Here is a 20815-nt window from a genome sequence, read left to right on the forward strand (position 1 = left end):
AGTTGCGCAATGGGTTCAACATACGGGAAACAACGCCGGAAAGTCGTACGCGTGTAAAATTTTGTGTCACTGTTTCATACAAAATTCCAATATTCTGACGATTTTTAGTAGGATTTTCAAACTTTTAGGTGAGTATAAAAGTATGATTATCATTATACTGGCTCTGGGAAACCTTTTCGGTCCAATTGCTGTAATAATTTTTGGTCTAGAGGATGTACATGTTACACTGCACCGGCAAATGGTAATTCGGTTGTGAAGTATTACGTGTCTTCGTACAAAGAAATATGCAGGCTTGAAATCGATTTTGCATTGTCTGCTAGAAATATTCCATGCTGAAAGTTACCTTGTAAAAGAAGCCACGCCGACACATCTGTCGTATACAGTTTAAAAATCTTTTTTTAGAATGGATAGTTCTTTACGTAATTTTCGGCACGTCACCACAGCCACTGTATACAGAGCTTAGTCATCTGTGAGATTTACTTCGAATATAAAAAAAGCTTAGCTGCTAGCCGATGACTTTTCAGCTTCTAGCATACAGGAGTTTTAAGATCGTTTAAAATGGGGAGAGCTACCGAAAGTCAATTTAGCCAAACGCGATTTAATTTGTAAGTTGCTAGTACGTGTACAGTCAATTGCTATATTCGATGCAATATTCGAGAACGGTTTGTTGTTGAGATTGATTTCAGGTAGTAACAACTGTATTTCTGTAAATATTTGTAGGTTTATAGCAAAGATGTTTGTGTGGGACTGGTTTACTGGAATGTTAAACTATTTAGGTAAGTCCTGTATAGAAAACGATTAAGAAGAAAATCTTTACTGCACAAATGCAGTGGAATGGTTGCTGTACATGTGTACTCTATTTGTAATCACAACACTCCAAAATACAGTTGAAAATTGGCCAAACGCAATGTATTCCTGTGCTTAATATGGCCTTTTTTAATTAATGTTTCACATTTTTATGTTTTTGTTGGATATGCATCCTTTCTGCTTCAGTCAATATCCTTTTCCACCTGTTACAGATTCAACATATTTTGCATTAGGGCACATTGCCAAGTTTCTCTGTATGACATCAGACATTTTATGTGCCTATGTGCATGTAAACTGTTCAAAGTTTACTTAAGAAGTTTTTGAGTATACATGTATGTCTGGTTGTATTTTAAGTTGATAAATATTTTAAGTACAGTATAAGGTCCAAGCTTTATTTGAAGCACTTTTGTTATAAAGCCTGGTTCACACTAGTGATAAACGACATAACAAAACTAACATAACGACATAAAGAAAAGATCATTTTTTTCCTTATGTCGTTTTGCTTACGTCATCAAGTTTCTGCTTTGTTGTTATGTTGTGATAAATTTAAACCACAATGTATATACATTGTTTATTATGGTATATACTGGTAATCAACAAGTGTATAGGAATGATGAAAGGAGAAAAAGGAATTGTCTACCATCTGCCATTGTTGGAACATTGATAAAAATTAATGTATGGTCAGAAGATAAACCAGTGTCTTTCATGAACTTTGATCATCATTTTTTGGCCTGAAGAGAAGCCCAAATCATTCATTTTCTTTTTTTATAAACCCCTTTACTGTACATGTATGTACCGAATCCTGATTTAATTCCTGGACTTTGTATATTAAGCTTTATTGTAATCCTTTATTTCTTACACTGTTTTACAGGTTTAATGAAAAAGACTGGTAAATTAGTTTTCCTAGGACTAGACAATGCTGGAAAAACAACCTTACTACACATGTTAAAGGATGATCGTATGGCACAGCACGTTCCCACCCTCCATCCAAGTAAGTATCTATTATACAAGTTTACTTTCATGGAACAAGGCTAAGTTCCTGACCTGGTTATATTTTGTTTAAAATTATAGCATCTGAGCAGTTGACTATGGGTGGCATGAACTTTACAACGTTTGATCTAGGAGGCCATAAGCAAGGTATGATGTGAGATGTACAAAATGTAACATTGGGCGATTCCAGAAAATATACGCACCATACCACGGACGGCTTTTTGGAAATCCGAGGGCAAGGGGGGGGTTCTTTGAACTGGAATTCCGAAGGCATGGGGGGATACTTACGATTGGAATTCCGAAGGCATGAGGGAGTTCCAGATCTTGTTGAGGAGACAACAAGAGTGTGTTCCTTGAAAATGCTTATTTTGTGGACTACCAATTCGCAAATATCGCGGAAGTAGGATACAAGACAAGTATCGATCGATCAGGCATGTGTTTGCGTTCATTTACAAAAGAAAATCGCTAAAATGTGGGTTCTACATCAAGCTGCAGAGGCCTTAACATTGATGAACTTCTTCATTCGCTCTTTGTTTTCTTGTCAAAGCGGATCCACAAATATTAAGTCCATTCAGTGGAGTGGGAAACTCTTTTGCTACGATTCGAGACGCCATTTTGAAGCACGTGGGTTGGGAGCGACTGCTGACCCTAAAAGGCTCCAATTCAAGATGGCGGATATGTCAGTGCACTCGATCGTATTATCTTCTAAGTTTACACACGTGCATCACACGATATTCTAATTTCAATGTTCTGCACCAGTTTGGGGCAATGTAAAGTTAATGTGGGTTGTATCTGTTGAACAAGGGTAAGGGGAAAAGTCTTATTTTTTTTTTACATTTTCATCCCAGAATCTCTTGAGTCATAATGACTGTCTCTATGTACAGATCGAGTCATTTGAAATAATTTGATGTAAAATACGCCACTTTGGGCGTATTTGCGAACCCTGACGGGAATTCTAAAGAGCTTGACGAAAAAATGAAAAATCTGAACGGGAGGGGGGGTTAACGATTATGGAATTCCGAGGGCATGGGGGGATAACGCATTTTGGAATTTCCGACGGCAAGGGGGGCTAAAATATGGAAGCCGTCCGTGGTATGGTACGGATATTTTCTGGAATCGCCCATTGTAATATAAGTATTGATATCCTTACGTAGTTTTCCTTACGTAGGCTCCCCAATAATATTCCAAATTTAAACATGTACATGTATGTATTTACATTTTGACTTCATATCACTGAGATGAAGCAATTTTAGCTCAGTTTGCTAGGACTGTTTTTATTCCAATTGATAAAATACATATCAACCGTTACAATAATAGAAATATTAAAAGAGCCAAATACAAGAATAAGAATAAATATTAAAAATTAGTAACAATATGATGACAATTATATAAAAAATATATAAAAACTAAGAATTAATTGCTAATTATGGCAATGTTCTGTTCCACAGCTCGTCGTATTTGGAAAGACTACTTCCCTGCAGTTAACGGAATAGTTTTCATCATTGACTGTGCTGATGGAGAGAGACTTCCTGAGTCCAAAGTTGAACTAGAGGTCTGTGCAGCATAATTGTGAAACATTATCAGTATATACAGTACCGCTCAGAAATAAGCGTCCATCGTATACGCACCTTATACGCACATACGCACATACGCAGACGCATATACGCACATACGCAGACGCGCGTATGCAATGAAGCGTAAGCACATACGCAGTTCTTTGTTATTCATTGCTCTTGGTTCTTATTGTGTTGTATTGTTGGAGAAAACAAATAAAGTTTCTTTGCGAGAAAATTATAAAACAGCGTTGGTCGATCGAATGATAAAATCTTTATTACTTACCGAAAGTTCCAAGTTCATAATGGTATAAAACAGAGCGTTTCCAAACATTCACGGAAATATCTCGCTGACATCGAAAGCAGAATTCGCTGCAGATGTAAAATAACTGTTGCATATTTTCGACTCTTTGACCACATCAGGTTAAAGACGAGGAAGTTTCTTTAGGGTTGTTCTTTTTAACTTTAAGAAGAAACCGAGTTGGAGTTAGCTCGGTCCCGCCGAATCAGGACAAACATAACCTGCGATCAGGCAATCTTCGGACAAAACATGAAGCACGTGTGTAATGTCACGCGTACGAATTGTTTGTGTTATGACTTAAGACGCAAATATTAAACCTCAAAGTTCAATCTGTCATTTAGTTTTCTTTAGAAAAACGCAGTTAAATGTGTATGAAAGAATCTAAATCGGATACTTGCGTGCGGCGTTGTGTTACATTTATTTACGATGGAGTTTATTCGAAAGGTTTCAAATTACTTTTGACATATGCAAATTTTGACAACTTTTGGACTCTTTTAGCTGGGCCGCGTTAAAAAAGCAAAATTTGTTTAACTCCTCTAAAGCTGTATTAACAATTGATGCCGTTATCTGTGTTAGTAATAAAGACAAGTTTCATTCAAGAAGAATTTAGGTTCTGGGAATTTTATGCTAAATTCACAAAAAAATAAAACAAGTTCATTTCAAGCTAGACGCGATGGCGCGTCACAAGTCTGCCTTTCAATTTAATATTCACGGAAGGCTTTACGGCTCCGATGTTTTTTATGTGGAATGTTTCGTTTGCCGACTTGAGTTTAGAGTTTAGAGTTTATGATGCGCCGTCAACATTGATCTTGTTTTTTAACATGTCTTACAACATAAACTTTTGGTCTCTTCACAAGGGTCGCACGCGCCGGCGAGACTGTTTATGAATTAATTGCCTATTACAGCGACACGGCTTAGAAGCGAAAAAAAATATCTCTGGTTCTATTTTGCGTAAATGGGCGATTCAAACTGGAAAAGGGATTCCAATGAGTAGAAACTAAGTTCTATTAGAGTTTATATGATGCGCCGTCAACATTTATCATAAAGGTAAGGCCGGTAAGTCAAGTAACGAAAAAGTTATTTCTCCGTTTCTATTTTGCACAAATCGGCGATCTCTAAAAGAAGAAATAGCAAGCCATCAAAGAACAATAAACTATGGACAAAAGAAAAAACAATAAGCTTGCTCATACATACTGATGAGCATACGCGTATACAGAGTATACGCACATACGCATATACGCAGACGCATATACGCAGATACGCATACGCGCGTATGTGCAAAAGCATACGCGTTTTTCGCGTATGTTTTGGGACGCTTATTTGCGAGCGGTACTGTATGTAGTACATTATGTACTGATAAGTACTTGTCTGAGTGGAGTACAATTCAGAGAGTAATTGGGCTAATAATATCAGTTAGATTACTCTCTGAATAGTAAGATATAAGATCCAATTACTTAAAATACAGTGTATGTACATCTATACTAATAATTCCGGTTATAAGCCTTGGGCTTATACAACTTTCTAAGGGGTTTTGGGTGGGCTTATAAACAGAAATAAAAACACATTTCAAAGCAAGCCACAGCAGTGTTGATCGAAATAAGTTTTTAAGTTAAAAAGTCATAGTAAAGCAACATTTACCCTGTTCAGTGCTGTCATCCAGCAGAGGGGGCTTTTAACCGGAATTTTACGGTATTCTATCAACAACATTACCACAACTGACCTTGTTTTTAATGCTTACTTTTTTTGTGATTGGCAGAGTTTGTTGGCAGATGAACAGTTAGCAAGTTGCCCTGTGCTTCTTCTTGGTAACAAAATCGATATCCCAGGAGCAGCCAGTGAGGACTATATTAGACAATACTTTGGCCTTTATGGTCTTACAACAGGAAAGGTAAAGCTAAAGGAATGTTTTACCATTTTACGGGCTTAAACAGACCGTATTAATTTGGCTCGTGACGTTCTCAGTTGGCGAACACGCCGACGTGTATGTTTACACGTACCATAAACCGAAAATAAATGTACGTCAACAATGTTTATAAATATTTCTTTTTTCATCTAACTTGGTAACGTGCATTACGGAACACATTGTGTGACCGGAAAAAAACACTCAAGCCGGCAAGTCGTTAATTTTCGATCATGCCTTAGGGGAAATGCCACTAACAAGGGAATAAAGAATAAATTACTATGCTTTTGAAAACGAAACTCTATTCCTGCTTTGAATTAGCTGCTTTTTTAATTACTTCCGTCTGCCACGACAGAGTTATTGTGTGTGTCAGCGCATGTTTAAACAAACCCGTTATGGGTCTTCCAAGGTGACAACGTTGATTCACGTTGCACTTTTTAGAAGTTCCGAAATTGTGATTTCATGTAAATTTATTTATTACACTATATAAGGATTTCATTTCTTTTCACATTTGCATCTGAGCTTCATTGAAGTTATTTTGGACATTACTAAGGGGGAGGGGTAGCATGTAAAATTACTTCCGGTCTACAACTTCCGTCCACACAATTTTTGTACACGCACACGCGTGCAAAACAACTTCCGTCAACATCTGTATCACTCTAATATCCTCATTCATTGCGTACTTCGCGGCACGCCGCAGTACGCTGCATGAATGAGCATAAAAAACATGTGCCCTGTTGTTTGATTCTGAATAGGCATACTTTTACATAGTTGTTTTGAAGATCCCAAGTGTTGTGATGTTTTATTTATCAAACTTGTTTCCCATATTGAGAGCCATTATGCACGTACTTGCAGGGAAATGTTGCCTCAAAAGATCTCCAGGCCCGACCAATGGAACTGTATATGTGTAGTGTGTTAAAACGGCAAGGATATGGTGAAGGTAAGTTAACTATAGTGTATGTAAATGTGAAGACTCACATGTGCAGCATTGTGTGATGAGTTTTCATTGCGAACCTTATGCAGTCGTGTAGTTTTGTATTATACAACAGTACATCAAACTAACAGGGTTGCAAATAATTTTTTTGCACTTGAAAGGACATATGTCCTACTAAGACACCATCTTGGTTGGACAGATTTTATTCATTGTTGCCCTAAAATGATTAAATTTTACGATCAAAAAATTGTCTGGACATCGTGTCTGACCACACTTGGGATTTTGTCGGACATTAGCAAATTTTGGTCCGCCAATGTCCGATGACTGACTGTTATTTTCAGCTCTGAACTATTGAATAGCAAATTCCCAAAATGAGGAGACTATTACAGGAGTAATTACTCTTATAAATGCTGTTTTGGGAGAACAACACATGTTTTCTGGTCCCAAATTTAAGCAAATTATCAGGAATCCAGTGTTGTAGGAAACACTCTAACTTAACAAGGTTGAAAAAACTACTTTTTTATTTGATGTTTATTTATTAATACAATATATAAAAATTATATATTTTTTTAATTTCAGGATTCAGGTGGCTGGCCCAGTATATATAAACTACCATCTTTTAATTTATGGAACAGAAAGTGTACTGTATGTTACAGTGGTTCATCCACTGTCTTCATCTGACAAAAAAAAATGGAAAAACATGGATGATGTGAAACAAGAAACACAAACAAATTGAATGAACAAATACAATGTAAGGGATTTCATCCCTTCAGCAAAGGATTTAGCACACATTATTTTACTATGATTGACTGATACCATTTCCAAGCTAAACTGAATTCCTGTCAGTTCGAAGAACACGGACCAACTGTACAACATACTGAATGTGTGTTGTGTGATACATGTACAGTTAGCTTAGCTTAGCAATGGCGTCAAAAGAGCTATAAAGTTAAATACAAGTAATGATTTTAGGAAGCAACAACTTGTAAGTGTAGTTTTCTTTTTTGGCTATTTATGCCAAAAAGAAAAGCAAGGTCTTGAGTTTAGAAATACCGTACTTGCAATCATATACCCAGCTGTGACTAGCTGTGCCTGATATAATTATTTTGTCCAAACTTGATCAAGTTGCTTTTTTGTAGCGGAGTATTTAATTATTCAAGCAATACAACTGTAAAGGCAAAAACAAAGTTACCAAAAAGATCCCATAGCATGGTAACAGTTTGAGTACAGTTAGCAAAAACTTATCAAAAGTTTAGCACTCAAGCCTCACCCTTGGAACAGAAAATTGGATTTGAATTTAACCTCACGTCAGTTAAAAAAAATGTGTTTTAAGCATTTTTTCGAGGTCCAACCTTAAATTACTCGAGAATGCATTAGAATTTAATCAGGGGGTCACTAAAAAATATACATGTACAGTGAGATGTTCCAAAAAGTTACGAAATGTTACGGTGCTATGAGTAGAATTTTGGTAATTAATTTTTGCACTTATTGCTTGAAACTTTCAGCAGAATTGGTCTTAATAATTTTCATTATGAACAGCATGTGGTTATCTCTGTAGATTTCCTTTGAGTTGTGGTAGGACTATCTGGAGAAAGTTTGCAGTAACATGAAATTCACAAGTTGGAACTTAACCCTTCTTCACCAGTCTTGCTCCAGTTCTCTGCTATGAGAATTTCACCATCTTTGCCTTATAAATTTCTGATAGCAGACAACTGGGGCAAGTCAGTTTGTTGCCAGTTCATGTTGCTGGGCCATATATTTTACATGCATGACAGGCACTTACCATAACTGAAGGAAAACAGATTATTTTCACACAATTAGGCCTACTTAACACATTTAAAATGTTGAAATTTCATCACCTAGGTAAATGTTGCCTTATTTTGTTGGCAAGTAAAGGTAGAGTTCTAGAATGTTTCTTTTATGTTCTTGATAGATTTTTTTGTCATAAATGTACATGTATTGCATAGAAACTAATTAATGAATTCATCCAAAAGAGTTAAGCACAAATTAACTGCATCTCTGAGCCTATCCAGTTCCAAAGTTTGACATAAAAGTTTTATTATTCAATTTCATGACATAACAATAAAAATTGTATAGATTCGTTACTGTTCATCTGATTAATCTTATGCTCTTTCTTCACGTGTGAAAACCATGATCAAATCAGAAGTGGCAGTTGCATTTGCAGGCTTATGTTCAGTCTCAAGATTGTAGTTTCTGTTTATCGTACAATGTACAATTTATATTGTTCCCCCCAATGTCATGGATGATCTCTTCTCCTGAGATTTTAAGGATTTATGCCATTTTTGGTAATAGTGTAGGTGTGCAGGTTGACAAAAAAGTTGTTGCCAGGTTATTGTGAACAAGTCTTCTATGCAGCCATTGTAGGGGTCTTCACGCAAGATTTCTTGTGGAGGAGAATTACATGTTGACTGCAAAAGAGACTAGTTCTGTACAGTACAAATCAGTTTTGGTGAGCAATGGTAGGTTGTACGGCACTGTACATGTGGTACTGGATAGGCGAAGAGTACACCAATTGATAATTTGCTATTAATTTTTCTGGCCTTTTGGATCAAGATTATTATGAGGATAAGAGGACAGACATCACACTAAACAGACTGCTTAGAATTTTCCCTACATTTGTCCTCTTGTAAGATTATACATGTACATTAACCTTAATGTGAAATAATTATTTTATATGTACAGTATTAAAGAACTGAAATAGAGAGTTGTGCATAAACTGTCTGGGCTACATTATTGAAGGCTCAGGAATGTACAAGTGTTTTATCTTGCAATGCCTGTTACTTGGTTAATTCATCTCTAGTGACACCAGTTGATTCATGAAACAATCTTAAAGTGCCTATGAAATGAAAACCAAGTTGAACTCATGAAAGGCCTTTCAAAATGAAGAAAGATAGTGTTTTCCTTTTCCTGATATCTTTTCTCATTCCAGAGATATTTTACAATTTTGTATTATGCAAATTAGATAACTGATGATGTCATAAGTTTGACAGTAATTGGTGTAAAAACACAAAATCAGTAGTATCTCTGAAAATACTAAAGCAAAGTACCGGTAATTGAAACTTGGCACCAATATTGCACCCTAAGAAATACACCACATGGTGACTGGAAAATGGAATCAGGCTCCCATCCCTCCCCACCCCCTCCTATTTCCTATTTGATATACCGGTACCTTATAACCTGACGGGATTGCTGGTTAGGTAGTCGTGTGATGTGTCTGCTTCTAAAGTTGTCAAGACTACCAATGTTGACTATTTCAAAGCACTGTAACTTGTGATGCTAATTTGGACCTCTCACTTTGATGTGCTCTAGCTTATAGTGACAAACACTAGCCCCCATTTGATATATCAAAATTCTTACACGACCCCAAGGCTTTCTGCCAAAGTTGTAAAATTTCTAAATTTCCTTTGTTTTAAATCCCCATGAGAGACAATAGAAAGAAAACAAGACTTAAATAATTTAGTTACACTGTATTGCCGTTTGGTTGAGAGCCTGGCCATGTTAGAATTTTGATATAATAATTGAATGCAAACTAGATTGTACTTCAAACTGAAGGCACAGATGTGGTAATAGATTCTGACTTGAAGTGGTGTCCCAGCTATGTAATTTAAATTAGTTTTTGACAAATGTCTAACATTTTACAAAAGATATTTTAAAAAAAAATACCGGTAGTTGTAGATACAGTATGGCAAAATGCCTTTGAACCATTAACTTAATTGATTTTGAGTTATTGAGAGGAAAATTTCATACAGGCAACCCTACCAAGGAAAACGGTACCACCTTTCAGAAGCGCATGTTTTGTGGGGAGGCAACTTTGAGAGAACAATGTAAATTAGATAATTTTAATTATCTAATTCACATTGTTCTCTGAAAGTTGTTAAAACAATTATCCCGCGAAATCACATGGAATATCGCCTGTTATTACAGGACTAAGGTGGTCCTAGGGCCAATAACTAAATCAGCCAATCAGATTACTTTATTTCCAGTCCCGTGAGGGCCGATATTTTCCAAGCATCAGACCGGGTTTTGTCCCGGATGATCCTGCGCTAATTCCCGCGCAATTTAACGCAAGATTTTTGCAAGATTTTTTGCTTTGAAAATGAAATGATCTTAAACACAGAAATAATTATAACTCCTGTAACGCGCGTAAAAGTTTTGCCGCACATTGTTTTCCACGACATCTACCGGGTAGCAATTCTCACTACACAGCTTCCAGTCCTGTAATAAATCTTTTATTAACCAAGCTTGCTCGGGACCGTACTGGGTGATTATTGGCCTTTGGTCTTTTTTGTACAGACCTCGCTTCGCTCGATCCGTACTGTACAGACCTCGGGCCAATATTCGCCCAGTACGGCCCTCGCGCGTGGTTAATAAGATATTGAATTATTGGTGTGTTTTTATACTTAGCCGATGAGGCCGTAGGCCTGGTTGCCTAAAATCAGACAATATTCTGCAAGCGTGAGCAGAATAATTGTTTTATTATTCAACAAAATAACTGTCAACGAAATACATTTTGCAGATAGAAAAACTGTGTTTTAATGCAGCGCTTTACTAGATTTCGGACGAATGTTCGCAATTAACCTACGTAAATATTGCAAGATATCTGTTATGCACGGATGACAGATAATGTTAGCATTTTTACCATAATATGGGCAGGGCGTGCAAAAAATAAATATCTTATTTATAATGAGTAATAACGGTATTATACTTTGACAAAGGTAATAACTTTGCCATCAAGCTGCACAGTGGGAGATACAGTGGTCTACTGGTAATACCAGTTTAGACTTTAGATCAAACAGCAATCCGTGACCAAGCTCTGACCAGATTCACTCTGTTCCCAGAAGTATAACAGCAAACTGTTACCGAAGAGAACAACTTCTGTTCAACCTAAATTTATTGACAAAAATATTGCTATTACTGAATCAATCATTATTTATAACAAAAAACAGTCAGCGTTTTTGTTTCTTTTGTCAATAAAATTCACTATTTATTTATGTCCAGGCTGGTTTACCTTTGCTACAATTTTGACAAGAAAAAATATTTTGCAAACAAATTACTACACAAAGAACTATTATGCTATAAGACCTACCTACATGTACCTATTGCTTAAAGTATGAATTAAATTAGCAATTGAAGGGTTCGGTGCAAAAAGGGTGTTTAGTGATTTCGGCAAAGAATGAACTCCAAATTTTGCGTGCGGGTTTGTTGACATGTGTTAATCGTGTGACTATATTTTTGCTGGCTTCTGTTTCGTTTCTGAGAAATGATGTATGCAAATAACTTGGTTTTTCCAGTCGGCGTCTTTTGGAGTTGTCATTGTAACAAAGGAACTCCGCAAGACGCCGACTCAGGACAAACCGAGTTTGTTGCATACGTTATTTCTTGAAAATGAAGCCAAACCCAGCAGAAATAAAAACAGGACAATGTTTTGTGGACATAAACAAACCTATGTGTGAAATTTGGAGTGGTTTTGGCGATGTTGATTTTCAGCCCAAAATCACTACTGCCGTTTTTGCACTGAGCCCTTCAATTAGACTTGCATGGCAAGGAGCATGATTACCAGTAAAAAACATTCATAATTAAATACCTCAAGCTGTGGAGAGCTTTTTTAGTTTTTATGCCTTTGGATTTGATCTACTATTAATGTAACAATTTATTGCAACTTAAGTTGTGTGGAGAAATTAATAATAAATAACTGTTCTATCTAAATATACATGAACTTCTGTCCATGTATTTATAAAATCAGATCACATTGTCTAAACTGTAGGTGCTACAGTTGAAAAGTAAAATAATGCAAAAAAGAAACAACCTGCATGCATGCAAATATCAAGCTTTGTGATTGTCATCATCAGTGATAAGCATGAACCAATAGGGATTTTACCAGGTGAAGTAGGGGTAGAAAAAATTAAAGGTCTTTGTATGTTGATTTTAGATACTTATGTAATAACAGTTTAGTGCCTTTTGCACTACTAATTTGGTGAGAACTGATTTACCAGTCTAACTTTGATTCTTTATAACAAGAACCATCAAGCTAAGGATGTAAAATATTTATCAGTTGTGTAGCTATGTAAAAAAGTGAAGGTAAAGTCTGCTTCGAGCCTAGTGGCCCATACAGGCCGGAGCTTATCCCGGTTTCCATAGCATTAAGTGACTAGGAGTATTGCTACTCCCCCCTGGATGGGATGCTAGTCCATCGCAGGGTTACCCCCCAGCAGTAAATTCGCCGGTACCCATTTATACACCTGGGTGGAGAGAAGTGTCTTGCCCAAGAACACAACGCGCGCAGCGCCCCGGCCAGGCCTCGAACCCGAACTTTGACTCAGAGGCGAGCGCGCTAACCATTAGGCCACCGCGCCTCCCAACTATGTGTCTGACCATAATTTTTCAAAATCTTGTTCCCAAACGGAAAGCCCAAGACCATGCCACCTAATGGCATAATATTACTATTCATGTTACTTCAACCTAAGCTAACTCTAGCTTAACCAACTACAGTATATAAGCAGACCTAATTGTCATTTCAGTGAGCGGCATATAATGCTGATAATCTGCACCAACACGACACCTTTAAACAAAGAAAGTTTCTGTTGTGGTTCCATCAAAGTTGAGTTCTTTGGTGTGGCCTCTGTTATCAACATACATACCCAAGTAATCCAAAAAGGATGGTTTGAGAACATCTTTCAAGAAGAAGGGTGGAAAGATGACAATTCTCCCCTGAATGTTATCCAACTCCTTCCTAGCTTCTTCCAGCGAAATGTCAGCGAGACCTGGAAATGATTTCCAGTTCTCGAGGTCTTCAAAGTTCCATACCTGATTTGTTGGGAGTATTTTTCGACGAAATACTCGCTCAAAAATGAGGGTATTTTGCACGGCATGATGTGAAATGGTTGCGTAGAAAGCTTCTGTCAGGGGATCATCTACCTGGACATTCAATGGTGTTGTATTCATCTCTGATAAAAGACCAAGATGTTCCTTTAGTAAGTGGCAACGTAAACTGTGAGAGAATTTTCCCACTCTGTAGGCTTTTCCATTCATTTTTCCTTCCATCATATCATTGTCTTGTACAATTACTGCTATTTCCGAGTCCCTGTCTCCAAGCATGCTACGGTCGTTGATGTTCGCTGACCCAATGATAGCTAGTTGGTCATCAACAATCATCAGCTTACTGTGCACATACACGATCTCTGTAACAAGATTCCCATTCAAAGACCCATGTGTTCGTAAACCATATAGACTGAAGAATCGAGGAATTGCTTGAGCAGGAATTTTCTTTTCTTGCAGCCTTTTCATCAAAGAGTCGCCCCCATGATAGATGGTTGCATACGTCCAGTAACTTACAGCTCTTAAATCACTGCCAGCTTTTGTGTCCCATTCCTCTGGAAACTCTGGCTTCAATGGCATGACTACCATTACATGGAAGTCCTCACTGTTTTGATAGGCATGATAAATTCTATCTGCCAGCGCCGACAGTACCTTATTTTGCACACTCATAAAAGTCCCCTTCTGGGATGAGATGAAAAACTGATTCTCAATGTAAATAAAATGTTCTGCATTCTGAATTGCGTGGAGGTAAGCATTGTAGATGGAGGCTTCACGCGGTTGACCTGCTGACCATTCATCCACTGATCGAAGAACCTGGACTGTAAGATTGCTACCACTTGGCTCTGGAATCTGATGAAGCACAGTATTCGGGAGGACATCATCCGGGGATAGCTGATGACCATCTTGAAAATTGTACCATGCTGGGGCGGGTTTGATATTGTTGTATCTCTGAATAAAGTGTTCTGCAACATCAAGTGCAGGAAGTCCAGTTACTGAACAAGCCACATCATGCCATGGCATACGAGGATCTTTACTTCTGTCAACATAATCCTTCATGGGTTCATCCAGATTAGTTCTTGCTCCATAAAGGAAGGTGTTACCATAGTCCTTGCCTATCCATCGAGAATATTGCATTGTAAATTCCTCAGGAATTCTCTCACACTCCTCACTCTCCAACGCACATGGATGGGGTGGAAAGGGATCTGTCAACTCGTGTTTGTGAGTATCCCAGCGGCCAAAGCAAAGGTCGATTCCCCCAACGAACGCAATACTCCGGTCAACAACGACCACTTTCTCATGGTGACTCCACCGGAGCAGGGTGGAAGGATGAGTCAGGGGAGTAGCCATATCTGGATGACGAAGAACCTCGATATTTTCGTGCTGTAAAACAGTTTGTACATATTCACTACCAAGGTCCATGCCGGCAATTTTCTTTGATTCCCAGTAGAGTAATATGTATGTGCGAACACCTTGGTCGGCTTTTCTCAGCAACATCTTGTCCAGACGCCAATGCAAACTGTCGATTCCTGAGCTTGGCCTTCTCATGAAGATATGAGGATTGAGTTGCCAGTCTGTGATGAATATTTCCTTCTCAGCGGCTTCAATCGTATCGGCAACAGCCGCCATATAGTCTTCACCGTCCACATACCATTTTGCCTGACTTCCATTCCTAGGCGGTGCAAAGGAGTCAAAACGATGTCGTTTAGCAGAGTTTGAAATGCTATATCGTATAAGCACTCCTAGTGACGCTGCTGCAATTGTTACCAGTAGCAAGAACATCTTATTGTACAGAAGTGACATCTCGTATCAACGATCAGTTCTGCAATGAAAATTCTGAAATGTTTTCATAGCTGCTTCGTTCCCAGGCGCCGTTGCATTTCCTCGACAAAAGGCGGGAAACAAGGCGCGCGGTGGTTTGATGGTTCTTGGACGGCTTGTATAAAGAGCAGGAACACCTGAACACCGGAACACCGGAACACCGGAACATCACGAACACCGGAACACCACGGGACACCCCGCAACACCGGAATTTTATCGGGTTTTTTTGGAATTTGACGGTATTTCAGCAGCATATACTAAAACCCTAGACGAAACGAAGTGAAATGAAATCGGTTAGCTTTCACTCCGGTTTGCTTGCGGTTAGTTGCACGCTCGGAACATTTCATTCTGAGCCTCTAGAGGTTTGGATATATCAATGATCAGGTTTATTTTCTAAAATAATTGTACTTCAAACAAGCCACGTGGCGTGATACTTTTAAGGCAACCACAGGCAAATTCCTACTTTTCATGTGTAATTTATGGGCTTTTTAGTTTTCGCCACTTAGCGTTTTTTCGTCCTTGATGTTACCGTTTATCTCGATAAGGTCTGCTTATATGTTATCAGTTCAGGCAGGGAAATGTTTTCTTGATGCAGTGAAACATGACAACACGAACGGCATTCACCGAGTGAAAAAGAGCATAGCTTCTGCAAAGCTTGACGAAAATTAGTACTTAGTGAAAATAAAATGACTGGATTAATAGCTGTGCTCAGCAATGGAAGAAGATGTGTTAAAAGACCTCGAATGAACTTGCACTTGTCTATTCTACGAAATTCAGGTAATGTCATTCCTAGAACTATATATATGCCATAAAGAAAAATGCAAACAAAATACGCTATAACAACTGATTTGAATATCTTCATTACGTTTTGGATCTGCTTTCTTCTTTTTCCTTGAGTATCTTTCGCATCGCTAACTTCTGATTGCTGTCTTGTTTTTAAAGCGTGCATAATACGAGAGTAAATAACTGTAATTACAATCAGCGGTGCAAAATTAAGTATGCCTACAGAAGTTATGAAGTAGATCGTCATCGAAAGACTACTAACCCTAACTAAACAAAATGTTTCGGGACCAACTTCTTCAAGCCTGGAATGAAAGATCACAGGAATGAAATGTGCTATTGGTATCAACCACGTTGCAAACATCAAAACCGTCCTTATTTTTGTTGTTATTAGCGTCGCTTTCAAGGGAAATACAGTAGCGATGAATCTGTCGACAGCGATCAATACCAGGCTTAGAACGGATACTGTATAGGATACCATTCTAAAATACGCTCCTACTTTGCAACCAATATTTGCCAGAGAATTTTGGAGTAGACTTTTACTGCTTTCTTCAGTGAGGAAAAATGGCCAGCTGGTGAGACTGGCAAGAAAATCAGAAACCGCCGTGTTGACATAGTAGTAGCTGGTGCTTATTCTAAGGCTCGGAGTTTTGTACACTGCGACAATCACCAGAATGTTGCCAGTAAAAGCCACTGTGCTGATAAGAGCCATGGCCGTTGTGAAGGAAATAAAAACGGCGTATGGGCAGGACGGATATTCATTAGGATCGATGTGACTAGAGTTGTTCATTGTGATTGTTGTTCGGTTAACGTTTCGTCTGGGTTTAATCCAATCTTCTTCAACTATACCTCAATGAACAATGGTACTTTATGTCGCAAAAAATCTTCTCGTTGCTTCTTTTTTAAACACCGATTTTCCAAACTAAAAATGTGTTTTGCGTTTTCTGTTAATGTTAACACGAAGTAGCAATTAATTAACAATTAGACTACGAGCCCAAATTTTCTATGAGCAAATAGTCAACGAGGCGCAGCCGAGTTGACCTATCGCTCATAGAAAACGACTGGGCGAGTAGTCTAATTGTTTTAGTAGAAACTCTAAAGGATTGCAGTCCAAAACCTACAATATTGTGCACTTTGAAGACAAAAATCAAGAAAATTTACCGCTTAAAGAGCTACGCGAGCGCGCGACTGTTTTCTATCGGCGAATAGAAATCAGTGGGAGAACCAATCAGATTCGCGGATTTCCATTAGAACACCGCTGAGTTTCTACTAAATATGTTTATTGCATCTTTTTACGTGCATGTTAGTTTTGAGAATTTGTCGATAAATCAAAACGATTTTCTTCGCTTGTTGATGATTCCCTGTGTTCCCTTTCATGTGGGGGGGGGGGGGGGGGAGGGGATAGGTGGACTTTTGCGGTTTACAAAAATACAGCGATTGTGGATTAGCCAAGAATTTTGGCCTGGATTCCGGACTCTCTGTGTGAGGAAGTTTGGATCGTAGACACTAAACAAAGTGCGGATCACTATGGTCGATCCTCGTCAGTATGTTGGCGGATGGGGAATTGTTGCAAAAACAAGCAATAAAACGAAACATCTTGAAAAATCGGCATAACTAACAGCATCTACCGTCTTTTGTAGTGAAACTATGCCACACAAAGTTTCAGTTCAAGTAATGCGGATTCGGATTTCAACGAAGATAGTGGCGGATTGAACGATTTGCACAAAATAGCACGAATCGGCGGATTTGCGTACCCCTATTTGCCCCCCCTCCCCCCCCCCCCCCTCCTCCTCCTATTTCTGCTGGATAATGCTTTGATTTTGTTAGGACAATCAATATGCTGATGACTGTTCGTTATTCCCTGGCTAATGACTGTGTCGCAGTTTGACGATAATGAGCACATACGCCACATTGTCACAGCCACTTATAAGACAAGGGAACAAAAAGATGTCGCACCTATTAGGGCTATTAGCAACCTCACAGGAAGAACTCTCAAAATGAAACAAATATCATGCAATCTTGCTTTTAAGGCTCGATGGCTTTCATAAACTTTTTAACATGTTTCAGGTTGGGTGTTTCATCGCTACTTTGATGGAAAATGGATTAAGGCAAAAAACTAGTGCTTAAAGCCGTGATCACATTCGTATTTTCTTGTAAAGGTTTAGAAACAGTCGTTAAATTAGTCACGTTTTTTTTAAAAATGGAAATAACTGAAGTGAAACCCCATACCACTTTAAATTAGCAATTCACACGGTGATCGTTATTTTTTGTTTTGAACAAGTAGATATCAGATTTTAAGAAAGTGAAAAATAGATTACCTAGCCTTTGGGTCCTTAGCGTCACAGCAGTTGTGACGAAACATAAATAAGCAATAAAACGAAACATCTTGAAAAATCGGCATAACTAACAGCATCTACCGTCTTTTGTAGTGAAACTATGCCACACAAAGTTTCAGTTCAAGTAATGCGGATTCGGATTTCAACGAAGATAGTGGCGGATTGAACGATTTGCACAAAATAACACGAATCGGCGGATTTGCGTACCCCTATTTGCCCCCTCCCCCCCCCCCCCCCTCCTCCTATTTCTGCTGGATAATGCTTTGATTTTGTTAGGACAATCAATATGCTGATGACTGTTTGTTATTCCCTGGCTAATGACTGTGTCGCAGTTTGACGATAATGAGCACATACGCCACATTGTCACAGCCACTTATAAGACAAGGGTATGGGTCGCACTTAGGAAAAGTTTTCATCTTTGCCGGCTAAAAAACCGCAAAATTTTGAAACCAAAACCGGAAAGGAAAACTTTTGTCAAACTAAGCAGGGTCGCACTTGTGAGAGGCAACTGTCATAGAAGTTAGAAAAAAAAAACACATGTCTAACCTGATGATTTTAGAAGACATATCGCAATCAGGTGAAGCGAAGGGAACGGTGAAGCAGTGATCATAAATACGGTGATTCTCCTTCTTATTATTCAGCTTAACGGAACCAGCACCAGTTTGTTTGTTGTTTTTTTGCACGTTTGATGTATGGGGAATGGGCAAACGAATGAAATGACGGTTTTAACTGCCTGCCAAGACTGCATAGCGCTCGCTTGCAGTGTTTCCTTGTAGAGAACTCGCCCGTGAAGTGCTCGGCTGGAATACAAAAAATATGTATTGTGGGTATTCGACGCTATTGCCGAAAACACCCTTGAAATTGCGAATAATTATAATAACAAGCAAGTCCCTTCATAAAGAGCGCGGAGCCGCGGACTGAATATTGCCGTGCTTGTTCATATCGAACGTGTTTTATGTTTCACTGACAAGCGTTGACAGTTACCGCTGTGATTCCTATTGTTTAGCTCGAGTTTTCGAAAATCTGCCTGCCCCACCCAAGCACTACGGCCTCTTTGATGTTTTTGCCGATTTGCAAAGTTTTTGCCAACTGGAAAACCTAGGGTCGCACTACGCAAAGCGCCCTGATGACAGATTTTCACCGCAAAGTAAACAAATTCTGGCAAAACTTTTCCAAGTGCGACCCATACCAAGGGAACAAAAAGATGTCACACCTGTTAGGGCTATTAGCAACCTCACAGGAAGAACTCTCAAAATGAAACAAATATCATGCAATCTTGCTTTTAAGGCTCGATGGCTTTCATAAACTTTTTAACATGTTTCAGGTTGGGTGTTTCATCGCTACTTTTGATGGAAAGTGGATTAAGGCAAAAAACTAGTGCTTAAAGCCGTGATCACATTCGTATTTTCTTGTAAGGTTTAGAAACAGTCGTTAAATTAGTCACGTTTTTTTTTAAAATACTGCACTGCGGTGGCACATTGAAATAACTGAAGTGAAACCCCATACCACTTTAAATTAGCAATTCACACGGTGATCGTTATTTTTTGTTTTGAACAAGTAGATATCAGATTTTAAGAAAATTAAAAATAGATTACCTAGCCTTTGGGTCCTGTGACGCTATGAATTTAACTTTCTCTGCCAAAAGATTACTTTCGTAAGTGTCTTATCCAAAGGGTATACGTCCTTACATTCCAAAATCGTTCAATTTCTTTTTCACAGATTTATGTTTAGCTATGTTTGGATTTCTATTCCATTTCTGCCTTAAAAGTTTTACGGTTGTGATAACGGGGCAATTCGAAAAACAGCGAGGGAAAAAACAAATAAAAAAAGACAACGAGTAAAAAGGACGGAAACACCATCGCTAAAAAAATCCAAAGCTTTTTATCCAGATTCATCTTTGGAATTCTAAGCCTTGTTTAGCATTTTTATAGCTGTGAATAGTATCACAGTTGGTAATACGATGATGATATAAGGGCAATCCGAAAAACAATAAGGAAAAAGAAACAGAAAATAAAAAAATCAATAGTAACTCAATAAAGTAGAAGCAATCGTGGATGCAAAGCTGCTGGCGCGATGCATTAAAGTCTCAGTCAAAAAACAATGTTAACTCAAACAACTTATTCTTCTAGATTGTAGTTTAGTTTTTTGTAGACTTTTTATCATTTTTAACAAGACACTGTATAAAGGCAATAAATCAAAACAATAGTCGCTAGATAATGAGTCATTTTATAACCGTACTGCGAGGGTGAGCCAGATGTTCACAATCAGGGTTACCACTCATTAGAACCCGCAAAACTCCCTGACTTTTCACTGACCTCAAAAAAAAAATTTTCACTGACCTTGAATTTGGATAATTAACAAATAAGTCCAACGTTTTTTTGCATTTGCTTCAGCTTCTTTTGCAGACCATCGATAGTCTTCTCATCATTTTTTTTCTCTTTACGTTTTTCACGGGATTTTGGACACATGGCATTTGACTTCGCCAAAAAATCCATTTGTTTTTTTTTTTGTTTCAGCGAAAATTCCCTGACATTTCACTGACTTTGACAAGAACAAAGATTT

At 38.1% G+C, this 20815-nt stretch overlaps 1 protein-coding gene and 1 pseudogene across 2 annotated transcripts; one reads left to right on the forward strand and one right to left on the reverse strand.

Annotated features, from left to right (window-relative positions):
• Positions 1–9207, forward strand: LOC144652967 (small COPII coat GTPase SAR1B-like). Its single transcript, XM_078512863.1, has 8 exons — positions 1–128; positions 721–776; positions 1679–1798; positions 1879–1944; positions 3246–3349; positions 5408–5539; positions 6407–6491; positions 7065–9207. Exons 2-8 carry the CDS (start codon positions 734–736, stop codon positions 7091–7093), a joined length of 579 nt encoding a protein of 192 aa, XP_078368989.1. The 5' UTR covers positions 1–128; positions 721–733; the 3' UTR covers positions 7094–9207.
• Positions 9208–12409: 3202 nt separating this feature from the next.
• LOC144652984 (phospholipase D2 pseudogene) lies at positions 12410–15156 on the reverse strand (annotated as a pseudogene). The gene is made up of 2 exons (XR_013570644.1): positions 12864–15156; positions 12410–12563 (listed from the first exon to the last, which is right to left on the reverse strand). The product of XR_013570644.1 is annotated as a phospholipase D2 pseudogene (transcript).
• Between the last annotated feature and the right edge of the window lie 5659 nt (positions 15157–20815).

Source organism: Oculina patagonica, chromosome 5, assembly GCF_052425735.1.
Source record: "Oculina patagonica isolate OP01 chromosome 5, crgOcupat, whole genome shotgun sequence".
In the NCBI taxonomy this organism is placed as follows: Eukaryota; Metazoa; Cnidaria; class Anthozoa; order Scleractinia; family Oculinidae; genus Oculina; species Oculina patagonica.

Bases quoted from the DNA above. Each gene is read 5' to 3' on its own strand.
- LOC144652967 (XM_078512863.1), top strand. From the start codon at position 734: ATGTTTGTGTGGGACTGGTTTACTGGAATGTTAAACTATTTAG. The intron at 777-1,678 runs GTAAGTCCTGTA...ACTGTTTTACAG, and splicing joins TGGAATGTTAAACTATTTAG to GTTTAATGAAAAAGACTGGT. The intron at 1,799-1,878 runs GTAAGTATCTAT...TTAAAATTATAG, and splicing joins CGTTCCCACCCTCCATCCAA to CATCTGAGCAGTTGACTATG.